At 33.0% G+C, this 24679-nt stretch overlaps 1 protein-coding gene across 1 annotated transcript in view; it reads right to left on the reverse strand.

Moving 5' to 3' along the window:
- Nucleotides 1-23746, reverse strand: part of LOC133333303 (chaoptin) — a 44915-nt gene extending 21169 nt beyond the window's left edge. Inside the window, exon 1 of the mRNA XM_061541618.1 lies at nucleotides 23391-23746. Coding sequence (XP_061397602.1) covers nucleotides 23391-23475 — 85 coding nt within the window. The 5' untranslated portion in view covers nucleotides 23476-23746. The remainder of the gene's footprint in view (nucleotides 1-23390) is intronic.
- Nucleotides 23747-24679: the final 933 nt, after the last annotated feature.

Consider the following 24679-nt stretch of genomic DNA (forward strand, 5'->3'; position numbering starts at 1 on the left):
TTCCTATATGCAGCATAAATTTGAGATTTTCATATTTAAAAAAAAAATCATTCATCCCCAATTTGAATTATCAACCCTCCTATTTCTTCCGATTTCTTTGCATGATTTATGTGTAGTTCTAGTCAATACCTCCATCTGTATATACCCGTATCTTATATCTTCTTTGGAAATGGCAACCATTCGCGCTCTAATATCGGAAAATTGATTGAAATTTGCACTTGAATAAATTATGAAATAAAAACGTGATGTTGCTGCCATCAATCTGGATATTGGTAAATGAACATTTGTATGTATGCGCATAAATTGTATGTATGTATATGTATGCATGTATGTTGTTTGGTATTAGAAGGCGAACGGCTTCCAGCATCAATTTCTACTAAATATGTCAAGGTGGACATTAATGGCTTTACTCTACAATAAAGCTAAATATGGAATAAAATTGGATTTGCATGAAAGGAAATGCTAAATGGATATAATCCACAGATTATCAATAAACCAATGTATTTAGATATGTTATTATAACGTTTGGAGAATATTTATTGTTGAATATTCACCAATGGTTTGCATATAAACTACGAATTTAAGTTGTCTCTTATTTAAAGTTGAGACAACATTGGCGGAATAAAATATATGTTTTATATAATGTTTAGCTTTCTTTGGGAAAAACTATAAACACATTTCTTAATAAAAAATGCTCCCAACTCCTTACCAGAACATTTTTATTATTAATCAAAATTTTACTTAAAACATATAACCCAATTCGCATAGATTATTCGTACCATATTGAAATAACGAAGACAGGGTAATTAATTCGTTAATATGCATTAATCAATGCCATATTCAAGGCAAATGTACACAAGATTTCGATTCATTGGCAAGACTGTGCCAATGTCGAACTCTTTGCAATGGGAATAAATGAAAATAATTAAAAAAGTCAACAGCGTTTTTCAATTATCCGCATCTACTTATTTACGAAGAGAAGCAAAGATGTAAAGACCTTAAAAATCCTTGTCGAAATTACCTTTTGTCCGCAACACATGTCGTATGATTAATATTCAATTACGGAAAATCGAATAAATGTCGTTTTACGAATTTTGTTTCTTTTGTTTGTAGTTCTTTTGTGATTGAGTTGTATAAACTGTTCAGAAATAGTCAAATTAGTAAAAATTTCACCTTTTAAACCCCATTGCTGCTACAAGCAACAAATATTTCGTAGCTTATGTCTCATACTTTTATTGTATACTGACTTACCGGACAACAATCGAGAGATGCCATAGAAACCAGGGTTCAAATCCCAGCCGGAGTCAAGGTGAATTTTTGAGTTTTATACATATTTAGGGGAAATATTTTTATTTATTTCACTTTCGAGATGACCGACATATTCGAAGCTGCAATGCCAGGCCCTAATAATTTAAAGTGATTTTTCATCAATGAAGCATCGGCTTTTCTGGTTTTAGACTTTTATTTTTTAGCATGAATGGGGAATGTAGTGACGTCCTATCTTAATATGCTCCCCAAGGACATCTACCCCAATAAGGAATTTCTCTCCTCCAGATCATGGGCTAGATTTTGTGTCACAGTGTTAAAAATTATTTGATATAAATATGTTATTGTAATTGAAATATGAAATACTAATTATCAATATGTTTATATTTCAGGTCGAGGAGTTCATAAAAAGTGATTATATGGTAAGTAAGAATTGTTTATATAGTTAATTAAAAAATCTCGATAAAGTGAAATTTGAAATAGCGCTCCATGTGACCTGTCTTCTGCCACATGCGTGTATGTATAATTTCTACATATTCAACGTAAGGTTCTAACACGTTCCAACCATTCTCACTTTTCAGTTACTGAACGTAGTCATTATTGCATATGGTTTTGAATCTATTTTTGTATATTCTTTTCCCGTCCTTTTGCATATTTCCTGTCAAATTTCTCAATAAGAGCAACACTGAATGTTCACAAATATGTTGTTTTTTTTGCTTTGTCTTGTTGTGTTTGTATGTTTTACCTTTCAACCGGAAAACATGAAAATGCACTTAACCTGCAATGAATTTTTAAGGAAAACTACAAACACTACAACAAGGAAAAAATAGTCGTTACCACTACAAGAACGACAAAAACATCAACAGTTTTTGTTTGATTGTTATTTTTTGTAAATAATTAACACAAATTGTGTCCAATTTTCAATTAGCATTTCGCTGAAATACAAATCCCGAGAGAACAGGAGGATGCCAAAAGATTGTTTTCATTTCGTTGCACGTCAACTTCAATTTGTCAGGTCAAAACAATTGCATTATTCAATTATTTCTGTGAATTTTTTTCTTTAAAATATTTCACTTTCGAAATAAAAATGTGTGATTTCATGGAATTTACTTATTTCCAAATGACGTTAGCTTTAAACTCGAAAAGGTCATTGGAGACTGTGTAGTAATACAACAATTATTTCTAATATATTTTTTTATTTCATAATTGAATTTGATGTGTTCGTGCAGTATCAAATTTGAAAAAAAAAAAATAATTTCGTATTAGTTTGTATAGTTAATACGTCACCAGCTATCTTGCCCGGATCATACAATTGAATAATATAATGTGAAACTACGATGTTTATAGGTTATGATTTGGCAAACGGCCTACTATCAATTTATTATTATTTTATTTTTAAAAAATTCAAAAAATTCTAGTAATTTATATGGTTTATTTTCTCAAACATTCCCAATATCCTTATTTTTTCCTGATGTAAAAATCCATTTTATTATGGCTAATTTCAAGGGAATTGCCAAAAGGCGTTATCCTTTAAAAAATTCATAAATTTTAACGCTTCCTTAACCGAAAAGCATTCCCAACAGTTATCCTAAATAGCAAAACAAACAAATCTAATATCCAAAAACACTTTCATTACTTCCACAGACATTTATATCCACCAATACATCTCTGGTGTTGGCTTCCATTTTGGCTGTAGGGTACTTCATTTTTATGGAGAAAAATATAAATCATATTTCGTTATTTGTATTTGGTTTATCGTTAATATTTTTTGGTTTGTGTTGTATTTTTTCTTTCCATCTTTTTCATTCGAACAAACACCAAGCAAGCAACCAACCAGTTATTCTTTTGGGGGAATTATCCCGAAAAAAAAAAAATAACAAGAAAAATCAACAAATCAGCAAAAAATTATTATTACCGCCCCATCCACGAAAAGCCATCCGTAGACATATGGATGGGTAAGCGTGTTGGTAATAGGAGAAAAAAATCCAACTATCCCCAAGCTCTGAGATAGGAACGTCAAGGGAAATATTGCAACCGAAAATAATTTTCGTAATAAAGCTGCCAAAAAGTTTATTGAAAATTATTATTAAAATTGCCACAGTTTCCGTTGAATGCCAAGAAGGATAGGAATCCCACCACATTTCTAAGACAATAACAAACTGGCGAGGGGAATAGGAAAAAAACAAAAATGAAAATACCAATATTTTTGAAAGGCGTAACAACAAGAAACAGTATACAGAATAGACTATTGGTTCGATTAGTATTGATTATTTTGATCTTTAGGAAGAGCGATGATTTGTTAGGAATATACATATTTTTCGGAATTTTAGATAAACCATTTAGATAAAATTTAGTATGTAAGTTACCCAAAAATGTGGACATAATAAAGGGTTTTAATAATATTTGCATGTGTATTGATAATTATTATTGATTTTTTATAAACATAGACGGACGCCTTTTTAATTATGATCTATATTTATAGTAATTGAATGTTAGCCCTTAGTCAAAGGGAAGTTTTTTTATTCATAATTCACTTCAAGGTTTACTTCAGGTATAATTTTTATACCCTTGACCACACTCTGGATTTAGATATACCACCTATATATGTAGTTTCGTCCGATTTTATACTCTTCACCACACTGCGGATTTAGATATACCTCCCATATATAGTTTCGTCCGATTTTATGTAAATGGTGAACCAAACTCCCAATATTAGTCCGTCTGAGACAACATTTTGCACAGAGTACAGAATTAGGTCTAGATTGATATATGCCAAGTTTTGTTTAAATCGGTTCAGATTTAGATATGGCTCGCATGTATAGTTTCATCCGATTTTATGTAAATAGAGCACAATACTGCCAATATTGGTCCTATTGAGACAAAATTTTGCACAGAGTACTGAATTAAGTCGAGATATGCCAATCTTTGTCCGATTTACGTCCTGATTGATGTACGCGAAGTTTTATTGATTTGGCCGATTATGACGAATTAGTGTACAACGTACCAAATTGAATCTAGAATAATGTGCATTGGATTTTGTGTCGAGATAAATTGTCGAAAGCGCACTGTGCTGCAGCATACCAAAAGGTGGATGCCACGGTTGCCCAAATACGTCCAGATTTGCATATAGCTCCCATACATACTTTTGCTCGATTTCATCCAAATGATATACCAAAGAACCCCAGACTGCCCGATTGACATTAAATTTTCAAAGATTTCAGAATGGTATGGGTTGTTTTAAATTAGTTCAGATATCTATGTAGTTCACACAATTAATTTCGTCCGATTTCATTTCAATGGTCCCACAAATATGCTATGTCAATCCTATCTACAAGATATTATTGTACATATGAGCATCTGTTGTGGTGAAGGGTATCATCTAGTCGCCCTCTTACAAATTTTTTAACCATTCTCTTGATGTTAATTTTTTTTCGATGTAACACCGAACAATTATTAAAAAAATATGTGAAAACACACGTCAACTTTTTTTCTAAGCATAACAGAAAGAAAACATTCTATATTCACCCACACATCATCCAGTAACTTTCGGCATAGACTTGTTAGCAAATCAATTTTAGTTATTTTGTCCTTGTTGATTTCTTTATTCCTTTCTTATGACTTTAATGGACTTTTCTCATTTTATTGCTGGGGATACCTTTTGCACATTGTTGCCCAAACTAAAATAACCATAGAAGAAGGTATCGCCATAAACACCTCGTATTATTAAATAAAATTTGTTGGGTTGCTCTTATTTGTTGTTTTTGTTGTTGTTATTGTCCGTATATACATTTTTAGAGTCATTAAAATGGCAAACAAAATATGGTGCAAAACCAAAGATGCCCACATAATAACAAACACCATAAATTTACGCTTAGTTAAACCGAAATTTCACCCAAAGAAACGCTGGCCGCCTCTACTAAACGACCACTCACTTCAATGAACAGACAGACGCACAATAAATGATCCAACTATATCGAGGAACCAAGTGGTATGAATATACCAGGCGAAGCAAAAAAAGGTCGTAAATAAAATTTAACAACTTGTAAGGATAATTTCCAGCACCGAGTTTAATATGTGTGTGGATAAAGTGAAAATATCTTTATTTTATAACACTTTGGACTATGTCGGTGATTGTAGTCATAAACATTTCCCAACAATTGAATAGAATATTTATGAATTTAGGTTGTAGGTTGTTGTGGTGGCGTGAGAAATCGTAAATATGGCATATTTTATTACCCACAATTAATGAACTTCTTCAAAAGTGCCATACATGTATCTGATTTATCTTTTACCAACTATTCTCAGTCTGTAGAAAGGATATGTATTTACCAATATTAGTAAATATCATGAATTTATTTACAAAAATCAATTTAATTGATTTTCTATTGAATGATTCAAATGACTTTAAATATTTAATTGAAATTTAGTAGAGTTCTTAATACACACCCTAACCTAAAATACATGTAGAATGCGTAGTTTTCCCCCACACAAAAAAAAATTCATCATATTGTACATTTAAATCCTTTTATATGTTCGCTTTCCAACCACTTCATGTCATATCGAGCGTATGATTGACATATGATAAAAAATTAATATTGCTCATACGTTATGGGGTAAAAGTGAACGCACACATGTCTTTTTGTTTCAAATCTAAATTGTCTGTGTGTTTTCTCTTTTCACTTCAATTTGTTTGTATTTGTGTAGCACCTATTTATTTGTACATTCATTCATGCGCTACTTGGCCTATAGTGGACATGTTTTGTTTGTGTGTGCGTGTGTGTAGATGTGAATAGTTTTGGGTTTCTCTTAAATATTTTCTTAATACATATTTACATTGGGCTTTTTAATCAAGTATTTGTTTATGTTGTTTTCCTTCAATGCCTATCTTTTGTGCCTTTTTTTCTTTACGGAGGGAAAATAATCCAAACGTATTGCAGCAACAACAATAATAGTCATTCACAGTCACAGGCAGTTCTTGGTAAATGAGTTCACACACACACACGATACATTTGTGTATGTATGTGTGCTGTGTGTTTTCTGTCAGTTTATGTATTGAAGTTCGGTTGTAAGGTTACATCATTCATACAAAAGGCAAAGAAAAATAAACTGACAAAGGAAAATCTCACATGTCGTTGAAAATATCTGAGAAAAAAAAACTATTTGTATTGATGTCTGTAATATTGTATTCTATAGTTTTATTTCGGCATCACAATGGTCTTCAGCTACAAAGGCTGTCCTAAATAAATAACTATAATGTATAAGATATTATATTTGCACCCTATATGTCTATGCGGATATGACATTTCAATTTGTATTATTTTAATTAAGAGATTTATTGATACAAAAATATTCGTAATTCATTTCACACTTAAACGTAGATAGCTTCTTATTTTAAATAATAGGAATTCAATTTTTTTTTTAATTTTGATATTTTTAAGTTATTTGATTTTGGTTAGTATTAAACTAAGTAGTATACCAAAAATGTATTTTGCATATACTAATAAATATAATATTCTGTATGTATACTAAGCCAGTACAAAAAATATAGTTTCTAATAACTTGTTGAAATGTATTTCGATTCCGCTATGTTTTTAGTGAGATATCGTTCTAAAATTTGTTCAATATCCTTTAAAATTTTAAGATCATATTTATAAAAATTAACAATTATCGTTAACAATGTTCATCCTTATATTGACTTTAATTAAGTCCGATTTTTGTAAATTACTCATCAGGTGTCGTTTATATTAATATATATTTTCCAAGTGAATTCTGTTCAAATCCATTCAACTCCATCTATCGGACATAATGAAACTCGCTTTTTTCTTTGGGTTTACAATATATAAAAGTCATCCTCTTTCCCCCTTATCTACTATTGAAACGTTCAAGTGCAAAATAAATAAAAATATATTTTCTCTTCAGTAAATAAGTATTAAGGTTGCCAAAGAAAAGAAATAGAAAATGATTTTGCGAAAAAAATAGAAACTACTTCACTCTATTGTTTTCTTATTGACTGACCACCAGCAATAGTCAACATTCAGTTTTTCTCCTTTCCATTTCAACTTTTATTGTCCAGAATACTTCGATTCAGTCTTTCATTCATTCATAATAATAATAAAACAGAAGTGATTCTTATTCTCCTTTTGTCTTTATGGAGGCTTAGTTTGACCTATTTATTTGAATGATGTGAAAATGGAATTATATACCCAGTTGTGCTTATAATGCTAAGTATTTATATTGAGTTCTTGGAAAGCTGATGAAAATGCTAATAGGAAATAGTATTTTATATAGTGAAGAATGTGTTTTCTTTGTAACATGAAAGGTCAGTGTCTCATTTACAGGGATGATATTTATATATATATATATATATATATATATATTTTAAATTCTACATCATACTGCACTAAACTATTCAACATCAACAATGCTTTCAAATTATAACCCGATATTTTTTGTTAAGAAGGATTTTCATTCATTTCATAACATTGCTTGGAAATGATTTCACAGCAAAAATCATTTACCCTTGATTCCTAGTCTGGCATAAATATTTTCCAACAAATAAATTCAATTTCGAATTGTTTTACTAGCTTAGTAGTAGGGGAGACTGGGGCACCTTCGGCATCGGGGCACCTTCGGCAATCGCGTTTTCGATATGAAGCTCTCACCGTACATCACTAGTTTCGATACATAGGTATCGAATATCGAAATAAATAACTTACACAAAGTTTGAAATTTCTAGCTAATAAGCTTATTTAGATACATAGGTTTTTGTATTTTTATAGATGTTTCTGTAATATTTCAATTCCATTTCGTAAGTATTTCGTGTATAAAACTTTTTAAATTTTTATGACAATTTTATTAAAAAGAGGTTAACTACGATGTGTATTATTATAGAAATATTTAAAAATATAATATTTTTACAAAACTGATCGAAAAAAATTACATTCGGGGCACATTCGGCATTTTAAATTGGGGCACATTCGGCCATATACAGGTTGTGCAATATTATTTCCTTAAAATGTTTTTGAGTTTGTCTTTAAAACTAATCCTTTAATATGGTTCGAAATTGCATATAAAAGATCAAACGTGCTTATATTGACGAAAATGCGATAGAAAACCCCTATTTCTGATGGTGTGTGCAACCTTGAGATGTAAACGTTCGCCGCTAGAAAATGAAGCCCTATAATTCAAACATTGTGTGGCGTATTAAAACCAAATAGAGCCTTTAGATAATCAGAATTTCAACCAGACTGATAGCGATGACAATTACCCGGCTATGACTATGGTGCCGAATGTGCCCCATCAAATGCCGAAGCTACCCCGGGTTGGGGCACATTCGGCAAATTTGACTTTTTTTACAAAACTGTAAAATTTTTTAACTAATACTAGTTTTATATATCTTTTTGGTACTATTTTTCATAATTAAGTGTCAGAGGACAATAATCAGCCATATAGTTGTTATATATGTTGAATATGTACTGAGATATAGAGCTCTAAAAAAAAAGTGCCGAAGGTGCCCCAGTCTCCCCTACGTAGTAAATAATTTTACATTGCAACATATATGGAAATATATTTAGATGTTGTTATAATTTATTGAGATTGCAAGAGAAACACACACACAGTCTATGAGTAGATTTAAAAAAATATAAATTCTCTGTAGTCTTATAAACAATATAATGAAAAATATAAAGAAATATAAATTAAATAAATAATTTCAAAATTTGAAAGTAAATGAAGATAATATGGGATTTTTCACCTACCAACTGAAAATTATAAAATTGGGAATGTTAACTTATACAGTTCATACCGTTATCAATAAATATCACTCAAATTCGTATTTAAGATAAAACACTTTCATATCTATACCACATTTTATATCATCAGACTTATACTACAGGGGCTGTATATGCGTCGATAAGGTCGGAGATGTGAGACACGCTGGAAATCTCTCATTTAGGGATTTCATCCAAATGCATGAAGATATTTATATTTATAATTCCACCACTCTTAGATGAATTCCTAAAATGAGACGAAGGGTTCAGAGTGAGATGAGATGTTTAGACTATCTCATCTCACTCTGAACCCTTCGGCCTACGCTGTCAAAACGTTTTAGAAACACAATTAAACGAATGCCTAAAAATACTTTTTTCTAATTCCATCACAAACGATTAAATCATCATCTATCACAAAATTAAAATGTAAAAAGAATATTTGACTTATTGGGAACCCTGCTTTTATTGACTCTTTTCGAGCAAATTGTATTTAATATTAATCGAATTCTTATTTTCGTTCTTTCCTTTTGCGATCAAAAAACTCAAGATATCAATGACGATATGATAATCATACCCCATCCTTATCTTATACAATGTCACTGTATTTAAAAAAGTGCCGCCTCTTGAATTAAACAAATGCAAATATTACCTTTTTCGGAATTGAAGGTAGTCATCCATCTATACATATGTGTGTATGTGTGGGTTGTATGTGAAAGTATGCAAATATTTATATGGCATTTTTCATTTTTTGTATTTTTTTGTTGCAAAAATAAAAAAAATATACACAGCTGTATGGAGATGTAGGCCACATGTTCTTGTACCAAGAACAAGTTTCAGGGCCATATTTACCACATAACCCAGTTTTCGCTATTCGGCGTACATATTTTTTTCTAGTTGTTTTTTGGTTGGTCGCTCTCTATACTCTAAGGCACCTACCACCGGTCGGTGCAGCGAAAACAGTGTCGCATAAAACATAAACTGACACATGTTTTATTAATATACACGCCCCCGCATCCGCATACCACTACTCGCTGCAATTGGGGTTTAGTGGCATGGAGAGGTGGTGTTGGTGGTGATGTACACGTGTGCGGACAAATGTTGCAGCGTTGTGTTTTTGAGCAATGCTTAAGAACACAATGCATGTATGAATACAATACAAATACAAATGCATACAGCGGCATACCAACGCACTCGCCCACATTGTGTTCAGCCGGTTATTTCTGTAGAACAACAGTTGTACATGTTCTCTGGCAGACACAAAAAATTTTAAACCTGAAACAGAACAGAACGACAACAAAACCCCTAACAGAGAGGTAACAACAGCAACAATATCATCATCAGCATCATAATCATGGTCACAATCATCAGCATCATCATCGTCGTTGGTGCATTCCCTAGCCAAAATACAATGTCAGTTTTACGAGTACAACCCAAAATGTTGGTTGTAAGCGAGCGAGCGAGCATCGTGAAACCATGCTATAGGGGTTTTGCGCCAAAAATGCAGAAATTCTTGTTGTTTCACAACAATAAACAAAAACATAGCACCAAAATCACACACACACATGTACGCCAACAATGCATGGCAGATGTTTCATGCATTGAAAGTAAACATACAAATACAAAGAGAATAGTACAGCGACCGACCGACGGACGGACCGGGAAACTGTGGAAGAGGACCTGCTACCCACTGCCACTACTGTACCATTACAATTTCATCATCAAGGCCATTAAGACAGTTGTCGCAATGGCATCAGCAGGCGTTCAAAGTGAAAATAGCATGAACGAACGCCTAGAAACCTAAAAATGCAAATTGTGGTCCCATTAGATGAGGGGAGCTCGACGCCGGCGTACAGCTTATGTGCCTAATTGTTAAAGACAATTCCAACATTTGCTACTTAATTCGTGTGCCTGACGAAATTTTGTGAATTGTTTTGGTGAAGACAATGACATACCACAGCATTTACAATACAGAACAACCAACTATCATCAAACCATTAAAAGAGCTTAGTCGTTGTTTTTCAAGTATTAGTGGGAAATTTTACGCGAGGGGGAGAGTACATAAGTGGTTTATTGTTATTAGGAAATTCTTCTTCCTCCCCCAGAAAAATGATATCAATTTTTAAATGTACACAATGTTTCAATGTAGATGAAAGTATTTCGGTTGTTGCTGTTGTTTTTGAAAACAAAAATTTGGAAACATTTAAAAAGTGTCCCCTTATATGGGTATTTGTAAAGAATAATGATAAATGCCAATATACATAATATCACCAATTTGGAGGATTAATCCTTGCAGATATTCTTTATAGATTAGGGAGCCGGAAGCAATATTTGGTAGGAGATATTTAAGTATAGCATTTCGAAATGCATTATTTTATCGTGTCCACAGATTTGTAATACTCTTTTGAAATGCGCTACATGGTCGAAGTTGCAATGAAAAGAAAAGCCAAGAGATACCACATATCCACCATTATGCCACACGTTTCGCATATTGGCCAATGTGGCTTACAAAGGTCGAAAGGGAAGTTGGGATTATTTAAACATGTCTAAATAAAATATTTTGTTTTCGCCGATAACTGATTAGCTCACCCTACACATCAATATGGAACATAATTAAAATTATAGTACCATTTAGTTTCTTTTTCTCTTACTCTTACATTACACACCAATTCTGACTGCAACATAAACCTAGCTCTATACTAATTTTGGTATAATTTATTATCTTTCGTACACTTGAACCATTATTACAACCATTTAATACACATTAATATAAATCCAGTAGAAATCATATTTTCCAATTTCAGGATTCGAGCCCGATCGCGTCACTCAAATATAATTGTACCAAATTTAGTACAATTTCAAACACTTTAGTATGAATTTGCAAAACTTGCTATATGATCCAATTCTAAACCGCAAAATTATCCTAACTCAAAATTTTTGGATTCCAGCTCTAGCGGTTCATCAAAAATGTAATTTGTACCAAATTTAGTATACATTAGTATGAACTTTTAAGACATCTTACACAACCCAATCGTGTACCCAAAGAGTGATCCTAACTTCAAAATTTCATCTCTATCGATACACCCAAATCCACATTGTTACAATTTAGTGCACATTAGTACAAATTTCCAAAACTTCCTACATATACCAATCGTACACAAAATTTCAAATTCAAAATTTCAGGATTTTTGCTCTATCGGTCCACCAAAAATTCATACTGTACCGAATTTAATACCCATAAGTATGAATTTTCAAAACTACATCCATAACCCATTCCTACACTTCAAAAGTAATCTTATTTCCAAATTTTAGTGTTCCAGCTCTATCGGTTTAACCAACATAAAATTGCACCAATTACAGTACGATTTAGTAGTTTTTGTACACATAAGTAAAAAACGTCCAAAAGTACCTACATATTATAATCCTACACTCCGACGGTAATGTAATTTCAAATTTCAGGATTCCAGCTGCATCAATTTCTGCAAAGTCAAATTGTGCCACATTTAGTGCTGTTTAGTACTTTTCGTATACATGAGTACACATTTCCAAAACCACCTCTTTATATCGACCTTACTTCTCAACCTTGATTCGCATTCCAAATTTTAAGTTTTTAGCTCTATCCATTCACATGCTAAGAAATTGTACCAAATTTGGTACATTTTAGTACTCTTCGGATAATTATTGTTCGAATTTCTAAAAAACCCTTTAGTATCCTACTATCCTACACTTTATCAATGACCCTCAATCCAAATTTCAGAGTTCTAGCTCTACCGGTTCGCCAAATAGAAATGATACCATATTTAGTACTTTTTTGTACACTTCATTACGTTCTAGTATGAACTTTTTATCAGTCGCCTTCGGACCAAGAGTGACCCTCACCCAAGGTTTTATTCTAGCTTCAGCCGTTTCGTCTGAGCGTTGATGAATCGTTAAGTCAACCAATCAGTAAGTCAATCCCTTTACTTTTTTAATTGCATTTAAGAATAAAATTCAACCGTATCAAGGTTCGACATTTGACATTATACCAGATCATCCCTTTTCAGAGCTGATTTTTTGTAGTGAAAAGCAATTATTTCCATACGACCTACAATATTTTCCTCCATGGCAGCTTTCGGAAGTTAAGGATATGGCTTTGAATGCTAAGACGGTGGACACGATTTGAGAGATGTCATAGGAGCCAGGGTTCAATTCCCATTATTCTGAGACTTTTTTTCAAGGAAGTCAATGAAAACTATTTCATTCGAAACAATCAAACAAATTAGGGTTATTTGCTTGATCATCATATGTTCCGAATCAAAGTGACACTCCTATACCTAAATAATGGTAGGGCACATTCAGATGATGATGATTTCATACAGTTTTGTAGCAGCATCTCTATTTGGATCTTTCCTCCTTCAATTTCCATATCACTTCACTTTTAAAACGTTGACCTTTTTTCAATTTTCTATCTCTTCAAAGTTTTTTATTATTTTTTTCTTGTCTCTCCACCACGATTGAATGGTTATTTTAATAATTGCTTTTAATGGCGTTTTATTGTTTTGTCTTAACAGAAAAAAGTTTGCCAACACATGCCTATCTTGGTTGCAATTATCTGCACTTCATCTCTCCAGCGTCGTCATTATCAGCTGTAGCGCAGGAACATCGTCATCATCAATATCATCAACGAAAAAGCATCTTTATTGTTTCCTTCAACTGCTAAGAGAAGGAGCATCATCGTCTGTACATGTGTGTGTGTAAGTGTGTAACTGTGTTGTCGTTCGGTATGCAGTGCATGTCACATGAAATAAATGTTTCTAGTCTGGTCTAAGCATTTTGTGCAGTTTAGCGGCTGTATCTGATGAGCCATCAACTATCAGGGACAACGAAAACGAAAAAAAATAGTAACAGCAACAACAAACATCAGAGCTGAATGCATGAAGAATGAACACCATTTGAAACCACTAAAACATTTTTGCCTTTTAACTTTCCACTTAGCTTGGTAAAATTCCAGCGAATACACACACATATGTACATTCATATATGACGAAATATTTGTGTGTGAGTATGTGTGTTTCTGAGTATGCCGGCATTAGAAATGATCCAATCTAACGGTAGAACAAGTGCCACTGTATTGCCATTTGGGGTGACAGTTTCCAAAAAAATCTGGTGTTCTAAAAATCGACCAAACCGGACACACAAACTGTTTATAGACATGAGGCCTTTAACTCAAATTTCTAACATCAAATCTTTAATTGCAGTAAGGAAGCGTCTGCATCAAAATGCTTTTTTTCTAATTTAAGAGAATTTTGTTCAGCATTATTTTTTTTTTTAATGACTAAAGTCGAAACATTCTCCTTTTTTCTTCCGAATGTTTTAAAATGGCAACCCTGCTATATGCACTTATCCAACAGCCGACATCCATATATTATGGACACATTTTAGTTGATGGCTTCGTTGTGTCATGAGATTCTACAAAATTTGTTGTTTTTTTTTTGATTTCTTGTTTGGCGGCATTGCATTTAGTGTAATGTAGTTGTCAAGTTGCTAACCAACACAACTTGGATTGGTCATAAGCATTTCAAAAATCGAGTAGAAAAAAATTAAATAAAAAAACTATTCCCACACTTACACTTGAATGAGGTTAAATCTAGACCCTCCCACCACTACCACCATTCCATTCTGACACTATCCATTTGTTGTGGTTTTGGAAAAATTGTTTTTTGTTTTTTTTTATTCTGACCTATTTAAAGTAAAATGACGTTTTTTGCCTTGTGTTCAATTTATTGTGTGTAGTCCAACCAACATTTTTTCTATAGATAAAACAATTAATTTTTTGCTGTTGTTTTGTACTTTCTAAACAAAAAACAATAAATCAAAGCTGGTCAATTATGTTCAATACGGTGGAAAAATTTTAAAATTTTATTATAAAATTTTTTGGTTAAATGTAGGTTAAATGATGCTGGGCTTTTTGGTTGGCAAATCCGTCCATATATTGCCATATGCTGAACTCAATTTGAAATTTCGGTTTTAGTATATCGTTCTGTTTTTTATTTCTTTTTTTTTGAGCTGTGTTCGATATTTGCTTGGTACTCGACAAATTGCGCCACATAAAATATGCAAAAATTTAATTGGTATTAGAGTTGAATGTCTGTTTTTTGGTGGTATTTTTATTGTGCAATGGTATTAAATTAATTTCGAAAAACAAATTCTGCCAGAGAAGAATTTATGAAAAAATAGTTTTTATACAAATTAAAATGCATATGTTTTATGAAAATGAAGATTTATTTAAAAAGGTGTGGATTAAATACACAGTAATTAAAAAAATAATAAAATAAATATAATAAAAAAAAATAAAATAAAAATAATTCTAGATGCGAAAATTTCGTCAAGTGCTATCAACATTGTTGGGTGCAGGAGAAACATGTATCCACATTTGTGGGTTATTCTGCGTGTTAGATTTCTGGTAGCCAAAAGTATCTTCCGTGTGGTTGGTGTGTAAGGTATTGTCCTCCACTTCTCTCGCATGTTAATTTTCAACGATTTCGACAAATTGCAAAACATTTCCCCACACCACCACAACTTTTAACACTTCAGTGTTAATTTTAATCTATTTTTATTGTTTACAGAATTCAAATTAAAATTACTTTTTCCTGCTCATCAACAATAGCTAATATTCTGAAATGCTAAACTTTAGTTGTACCGCGTGTAGAAACAGTACTCAATGGAATTCAGACAAAACTGGTGGAAATTTAACTGCTTTTGTTTGTTATTTTAATTAGTTTTTGAAACGCTCTTAACCGCTTTAAAATGCGAATATCATCAACTCGAACCATTGCAAAGGAATGCAACAACAAAAAAATCGCTCACACAAAAATGTTACGGGAAACGCAGTTTCAGGGTAAAAACTCTCAACAACCGTGGTTCGCAGGATAAACAGGACTAAAGTGCAGTTACTGAGTACATCATTTAAAAATAAAATAGTTTAAACAATGGAATGCAACAACGACTACAACAACAACAATAACGTCAACGTTAAATATCTACAATAGAAGAGCAATTTAAATCTAAACTTAGTCTGTGCAATAGTAATGGCATTGCACGCCAGAGTAAAATGTAAAAGTCGTCAGTGATAGCCGCTGCAACAAACGTGCCCAAGTAGAGCGTGAAATTTAAAGTTGCCACTTAGGCAGTCAGGGCGTTGAATAGAAACCCAGCCAGTATAAAATGAGGAGAACAGAAAAACGAAACCTGAAATTGTCGAGAATGCTAGCATTTATATATTTACCACAAATATAGACAAATGTAAGTTAAAGCAGTGAGCGGAGCAGTATAGTCGGACGGGACCGACAATATGATACCCTACACAATTTCAACGAATATCTAATATTATTATCTGATCATCACCGAAATTAATAGGCGCTGTTGATGACCATACCTGGATCCTCATGGAAAATTTGAAAGCGATCAGTGTTTTATTTTGGTCCTGGTGTGGGTAATAGGTTACTAAATAATATATGAATTCGTAAGCACCTGTAAATATTTAAGTGTAACTCACAAATCCGAGCACATACAACAATTTAAAGGTAAACCACTCCGCTGTCAACTTCTCGGGTATACGTCCTTCAGGAGTAAATATATACGCCATAGAATACAATTATTGTCATTTTTCACGCAAAATACAGGGTCCATTTGACTCGCTAAATAATTATATATATGCTTATTATTGGGCCCGACCCAATTCTCCATGTAAAAATTCTAAATTTTTGGGCCATAATTGCGGCCTCTGGAGCGACCAGAAAATCAGACAAAAATAATGTTGTTGGTCTATTTCAGCACCCAAATATTGGCCAGACGGACGGACACATAAGTCTAGATCGGCTCAGCTAGTCGAGATATGACGATCGGTATGCTTGCGGCTGCGCAAAGACAGCATAGTTGTGCAGGGTATACAAATGACTGGAAGTTGTCGGTGCAAAGTGTCGAAGATCTTAATTCCTAAATAATTGAGGATATCCAAAAATAGTTTTCATGTATTCAAATAGTTTTTAGCAGCAATCTACTCTGAGTTTTGTAAACATTATATCACTTTGTAAGATATTATAAATAACCCTCCGAAATAATAGGGTTTGTTTTGGAGCTATGTACCTAAATTCTATATGCCACTAGACATCTCTATTTCCTAAAAAGACAGCAATTTTATTTTATTCACTTCAGTTATTGAAATAGTTTTCGCTGCATTTAAATGGAAGCTTGTTTTGCATGCAATTCACTTAGCTATGTTAAAATAGCCTTGAAAATTACACTTCTGGCCACAAGTTCTTTATGAAACTGAAACAAAATGCAAATGTAAATGCAACATTGACTCTCTCCCTTTCTTCCCGCCGTGCTGGCCACCTTAAAACTGACAATTATATGCTGCGCGGGTAAACAAGGCCCAGTCTAAACCATAGTAAACCCTTTACAATAGCAACACCAACAATTTATGTTGTGTCTCTTTTCATTACCTTTTTACACCCCCCACCCCTCTCTTCACACTTTGTCTCTCCTCTCACAGAAATGTAAAGAAAAAACACAAAACTGATTTTTAGTTTCACTGTTATGATGTTAAAACAAGCGGAAAACTAAAGAGGAAATGCAACAAGGAAATTACAAAAACGAAACAAATTCCACACAAAAAAACTTTTACTACTATACAATATTCTGTAAAGATGAATGAAAAGAATGAAAAAAACAAAAACGGGGACATGGGTACACGGCATAAATACGAACGTAGCAAAGGCCAATTTAATTAATAAACATAAATGGACAAAATAATTACCCTCACATAGTCGCCGTAATCATTAAAATAATTGAATTTTCTTGACTTTAATAAAATTGTAGAGAAATATAAAGAAAAATAAAACGAAAACTGAGAAGAGAAGCAAACAAAAATAAGAGACAAAAATAAGCCAATGGCTAAGGTCAAAATACCAATTAGAGCGTTAAGCCAAGCAATATTTTTTTCTGACAGCTCAAGGTGAAACCTCATTAACAAGTGATGTTAATAACTCGTTGAAAATGTTTGCTAATTGAAAATTAATATATATGTTTATTAAAATGCAGTTTTTGTACTTGTTGCTGTAGGAAGTTTTGTCTTTTTATTTCTTGGAATAGCTAGATAAAGGACAAATGTTGTTGTATTTTTTTTTTGTATTACACCATAAGGTGAAGTGCATAGTAAAAATGTAATATAATTTGCAACTCTTCGTTTATACCAAAATGAATGCCCCATCAGTTGGAAAAATTGCCTAAAGTCTTCAAAATACTGAAAATAGGATGGTACCGTTATGGGAGCTATACAAAAAACCATAAACTGGCATTGATAATTTTTTGTCGTAAACCCTTCAAAATACCAAATCATATGGGGGCTACCCGGTCACTGTGTCCAATATTGATCATTTTCGGTAGGGAGATTTTGTACTCAATGACACTTCAACATATAAAATTACAGATAATTTGGTTCGAGCTACATGCTCGAGCTCCTCATAATACCGAAAGTTGGAATTATGCCTTAAATGAGAGATTTCCTAAAAAGTGAACCAATATTGATCATGTTTAGTAGGAAGATTTGACAACCCACAAAAACCTGAAGAATCAAATTAGAGTCAATTCAGTTAAAAATCGTGTCCGCAACTCCCAAAAATACCGAATAATCGAGGTTACCATTTTATGAGTCCTATCCGGTAACATGGGCCAATGTTGATATATTTCTGTAAGGACATTTTCTACTCAATGTGAATAAAAAATATTAAATTGCTCCCATATTGGTTGAAACACGAGCCCAAACACCCCAAAATACCGATCTTTGGGGTGTAGCGTTATAAGGGAGTGCATCCAAAGTATCAAATTATATCCGATTCGTGTCTATGGGAGCTACCCTAAAAAAATAGACAAATATTGATAATTTTCGATAGGAAGATTCGACGAGATCCAAATGTAGCAAGTTGCAGTCAATTCGTTTGGAAAAAGTGTCAAAAATCACCATAATACCGAATAACATTGAAATATTTTTCCATTGAATCTAGAATCAAATCGCATTTCAACCCCGACAGCTGTATAATTATAAAACATATGCTGATGGTAATTACCACCCACACAAATATCACCTCACTTGTGCTGACAAAAAATAACACCTTCATTATTTATTAATAATTAACATTTATCATTATGATTCAAACGCTCAATGGGATAGGAGAGACATAATTCCTTATAACTTGTTTAATTATTAATAACATAATTTAAATGCGAATGCTTGATGAATTTTTTGTTGTACCTATATACAAATATATATTCACACAAACAACTTTGTTCATCTTCTTTTTGTCTTAATTCCATAGTTGGCCTGCCATTAGATTAATGCTAATTTTATACCTTTTTCATTTGCCTCCTTTTGTTTTGAGATTTTTCGTTCAATTTCAGCTCATTTTTTTTTTTTTGTTAGATCATAAACAGTCGTCTACTTCGCTGCTTCTTATCAGCCTCTTTTTGTTCTGGATTTTAATTCTCCATTAAATTAACCATATTCTCACAGGCTGGCTGATTGTTTTTTCGTTTGTTTTTTGTTCTTTGTTTCTTATGCATCGCCGAGAAGTGAAACAAGAAAGAATTAATTAAATTCATTTGAAAATTAAAAATTCATTTAATTTTCTTCAACCCAAATACTTTGAAGAAAAAGAACAAGAAAATGGAAAAAAAGAACGAAACGAAATGCAGAAAATTCATTCCCAAGACAGACTTGGGAATGAGTTATTCAACGTTACGGTCTGTTGTTCGTTACTTTTTTTTTATTTCTTGTTCTCAAAGTTTGTCATGGTTCCTTCATTAGCTGACTGACATCAGCCGTTCATTTGCCGAGCTGACTTACTAAGGTTGGGCATATATATATATAAGGGCACCTTGCATCAAACTTTGACCACCTTATGGAGTTGAGAATGCCTTAATTTCGGTGTTTCTTTTAATTGCTTTATTTCAGTCTGTTACTCGAATACACACACACTCACTTGAAGTCCGGAGGAAATCTTGACTTTTTTCCTTTTCTACAGAACAAACCGAATACAATTTCCCTGACTTTCATTTACTGTGTGCGTTTTTTTCTCTCTCTTAATTTCTTTAATTTCCAACTTCAATCAGAGTCCTGGTGTATATTTTAATGAATCTTTACATACGGAAGTGTCCTTTTTTGTCTATGGCCACAAAAGAAAAAAATCTTTCGGTTCCTTAAGGAATAACTGAGTAGCAGCAGAGCGAGCTATGTGAGGGGAGTTGTGTGGTGTGGTGTGGGCAAGTGCAGTAATTTTAACAATGATTTTCGGGGAAAATGTAAAAGTAAAATTGAAGCGTCTTTTCATTGTCGTCTGATTTGTGTTGGGTTTTCTTTCTTTTTTTCTTTAATTGAAAATAAAACATTAGCCAATTAGTTAAGTAAGAGCGAACATTGAATAAAATGTTTTCTTTGCTTTTTTCGTCGGGTATCAAATAATTGTTCTTAAAGTAAATTAATAAAATTTTGTGGGGGAAAAGTTTCGTTGCGAGACATTTCACATTACAGCGTTGAAGAAGTAGAAGGGTAGTCGTATATTTTACTCAAAATACATATTAGCCTTTAATTATACCCTCAGCCTTATAGTTAATGATGAGGCAAAAATGTGCCTCATCGAAATATTGGTTTTAGAACCCATGCTTATTTGGACTAAATCCGTTTCAGACAATTTGAAGTCGATTTAAAAATGTCCGTCCGACTGGTGCGCACGACAACTTTCGAATGGAGTACCTATTTCCACCAAACATCGTAATATTTCATCCAACAATTTGCTGGAAAATTATTTTAATAATATCATGCGAACGGACTACGCGATTTGAGCCGAACCTGACGATGGTGGGTCCCGTCAGTCCTCTCATTCTGGTACCTCTCCCGCAAAACGGGCAATATTTTATAAACTTTAGTTTAAATTAAAGAGTATGGTTTTACACAAACCTAATTATAAATGTACTACCCTGACAATAAAGGATCATATGACATGCTAAATCAAACTCCTACAAATATGGCCCAAATAGGATAAAATTACAATTTTATGAAGAGGGGACGCATTAGTCAAAATTTTTGTTGGTATAATTCGAATCTACTCTAATTAAAGAATGTCCGTACAAAATTTCAAGTGAAAATCTCAAGCACTCTTGAAGATATATCCGATTTATTGTGTCAGCATCAAGTGACGGCTAAAGGGCTTCTCAAACTTTAAACGAGTTTTTCTTTAAACATTTCTTTGCGAATGGCGGGCACGATAACTCAAAAACTAATAATCCAATCGGTTCCAAATTTTGCAACGTTTCTCTGGGAGTGAATAGATGAATAGGATAAACACAAACCTTATTTTTTAACTTGGTTTTTGGTAAAAAATCGGCGATTTTCCAAAAATATTTTTTCAAAGGTCCACCATTTTGTTAATTTTAGAGAGAAGTCTATAATCCTAGTTCATAAAAATAAGGACTTTTCTTTAATTACAAAAAAAAACAACAACAAAACAATAACAAAAAAATTTTGTAAATTATTTTTCTTCTCTTTTAAATCTTCAATTATATATGTGCAAAGTTACAAAACTTAACAAGCATTGGTATTGATTTACCAGCCCATTGAAAATCTTCAAAAATTAAAATCAAGAATGGGTGGGGTTCCCTTAAGTTGAAAAATGTATAAAATTACTTATTTGAAAAATATTGTTAATAAAAATAAGAAAATCAGTTACTTAAAGAATAGTTTTTATGTTTTTTTTTCATACGACATTACTGCCTTTCCATTAATTACTGCATTTATTCTTTTATTTATCGAATTTATTTAGGGTTAATTTATTAACTGCCCTTTCATTATAGCCCATACATTTTCAATTAGTTTTCTATATGAATAGAGACTAAATTTGAATCCACTTTAGGAGGGCATATATTGCGAAAAGATTTTGATCAATTTCATACCATCCTGTCTGCCATCTACATACATTAATTTCCACATTACTGTATACATTATTCCCCATTTTGACCATTTCAATTTTAAGAGATCTGTTAGTGTTCAAAAAAAAGCTTTCATTTTAAATTCACGAATCTTTAATGTTATTTAATTATTTCATAAATCCACAATTAACCCACTTTATGTTAGATTTCTGCCTATGATTTTCTGTGTGAGCAGTGTTCGATGAAAGTGTCGTAGTAGTACGATAGTTGTGGGGCAACTGACATGTAACCTTTACATATTGACACGTCAATATGTGCATACGAGTGAGCATATGAAATGAACCGAAAAAGTAATATGTAAACGTTGTAACGATACTTTCATAAAGCTCTTCAGCATATTAGTTTATGTTTGTTTGGGCCCCTGTGCGTATGTGTGTGCTTGCTTGTCGGCTTCTGTTGTCAGTTACCCAGAGACTAAAAGGGCAAATTGCACTGCCACCGCAATCAGTGCAATCAACCATAAAAACCACTTTGCTGCTGCAGCAGCATCATCATCGGCATCAACCCTCTGATGTACCTCCTCTCGATGGTGTTGTTGTCTTTTATGTAGATGCTGTGATGTTTTAGTTGTTGTTGCTGGTGATGGTAAACATTGAATAAGGTCTGATGACCCAACAATAATGACAAAAACAACACGGACACTATCTACACAATATGCTTAACCGCTACCTTAACGGTTTCATCGCTACCCTTTTGCTGCCCCATACATGTAACTCACTCTCAAACACTCTTACAACCAATCGAACAAGAGCAATCGAACGACGAACGAACATACGTTCAAAAACCTTTAACATTCAAATGCCATTATCAGACCCTCCTTGCACTCTGGTACATGTGTACTCGTTGTCATCTTCTTGTCCCCTTTTTTAAAAAGGCATCCTGTAAATTAACATCTCTGCCATGACCGCTTAAAAGTGACCACAAAAAATCAAAAGCCTTTAAAACAGTTAACCAACAGGGAGCAGGCGACACACATACGCCCCGTTACAAACCACGTTCCCTCGCTTTAACATTAAGTGTTTGTGTGGGTACAACACACGACAACACAATCTCTTAGGTTGTTTGCGCACACAGAATAGTATCACGACGGGAAATGCCATCGTGGTTAAGACCGAACACACATTGCTACGTGTCGAATGCGTGCCTTCACATAAGGCAATTAATAATTTTCACATAGCTGGGTTTTTAATGTCATGTTGGTCCTTTAATTAAGAATGACAAAGGAGTTTTTTTGTGCCGAACACAAGGAATTGTGAACAGGACTTAATATTATTTTTTTCTTTCTTTATTTTTACTGCAAGTCCTTTTTTGTTTTACCGTTTCGAATTTTTCTCTTACCTGGAAATTTATACAGCTCCACCTCGTTGCAATTAATTTCGATAAGTGTCGTTGTCTCATTCGGTAATCCGGCACATTGACACATGCTATTTAGTGGGCAGGAGTAGAGTATATCTTGAGGCTGTGAATTGAAGAGGTTGGCAAAGCTACCGCCGCCGCCACCACCACCTCCACCAGCATTTGGTATCACTGGCGGTGGCCCTCGTGCTGCTAACAGGTTGGAAGCACTGCGAGGAACACGATAACCAGGACCGAGAGACCCAGGACCACCGCCATCAAATTTCCAACAATCTGCCGTACTTCGAAACCAATACAGCAGTGAAATGGAAATTATTAACAGCTGAGGACGTTGATAATCCATTCTGTAAGGAGAACAAGATGAATATATTGAAATATATAATTTAGGAATATACGAATGAACAGATATATCCATTTCCGTTAATTGGTAAAATAATCAGTGGGTCAATGATTACTCATTCAAATGCGGAAAAAATTTTTCAGACATAAGTCTGGAACTATTTGTTTCTCAAAATATTTCTCAAATGATTATCAAAAGGTAAATGGCTACCTTTTGCACATATGCCCTTCCCCATATCAAATTTCATGATGTTCCGTGGTCTGGTACTTGAACATTTCAATACAAAAAGGGTTCTCACTCAATTTATAATGCTGTCACATGTCACGAACCCCATTCTCGCTATCGAAATTTTTAATGCAAAATATTATCCCAAAAAAAATCTACTTAATTATTGTCCTCTACTTGTTTTTATTATTGTTTTCGTTTTTTTCATGTTTTGATTTAATTTATTACCCCCAAAAACATTGTAGTGCATAGTCTTGCAATCAATTAAGTCATGACACATTCGGAACGTGCCTTAAACACATTCACGGATGTTAAGGTCAAATGTTGTAGTTCAGTATTTTGACCTTCATAAATATTCTCAGTTTTCATAAATTTACTCTGAAAATACAGTTGCATAGATGGGTAAGAGTGGCCCGCCCGTTTGTATTATTTCACCCCTTTTATTTGATGCAATTTTCAATTTGAAGCTGGTGTGTTCAAATTTGATTCATAAGTGCCAAATGTTGTCACGCAATGTTTTCTCCCTTATTAGTAGGTTGTGAGACAAACTTGAAGCGTAAATAGTGTATTTATTATAATTAGCGTGCGAATTGTAAATTTATATTGTATTTTTTTAATGCAGCATTCTAATACAGTTTCCTTGAATATGTTGTCATGTGAAATCAAATCCTGTTTTTAAATTCCAAAAAAGTCATTCACAGAGTTT

This window comes from Musca vetustissima, unplaced genomic scaffold (genome assembly GCF_032173495.1).
Source record: "Musca vetustissima isolate MV318-11 ecotype Yass unplaced genomic scaffold, APGP_CSIRO_Mvet_v1 utg7641, whole genome shotgun sequence".
Lineage (NCBI taxonomy): Eukaryota > Metazoa > Arthropoda > Insecta > Diptera > Muscidae > Musca > Musca vetustissima.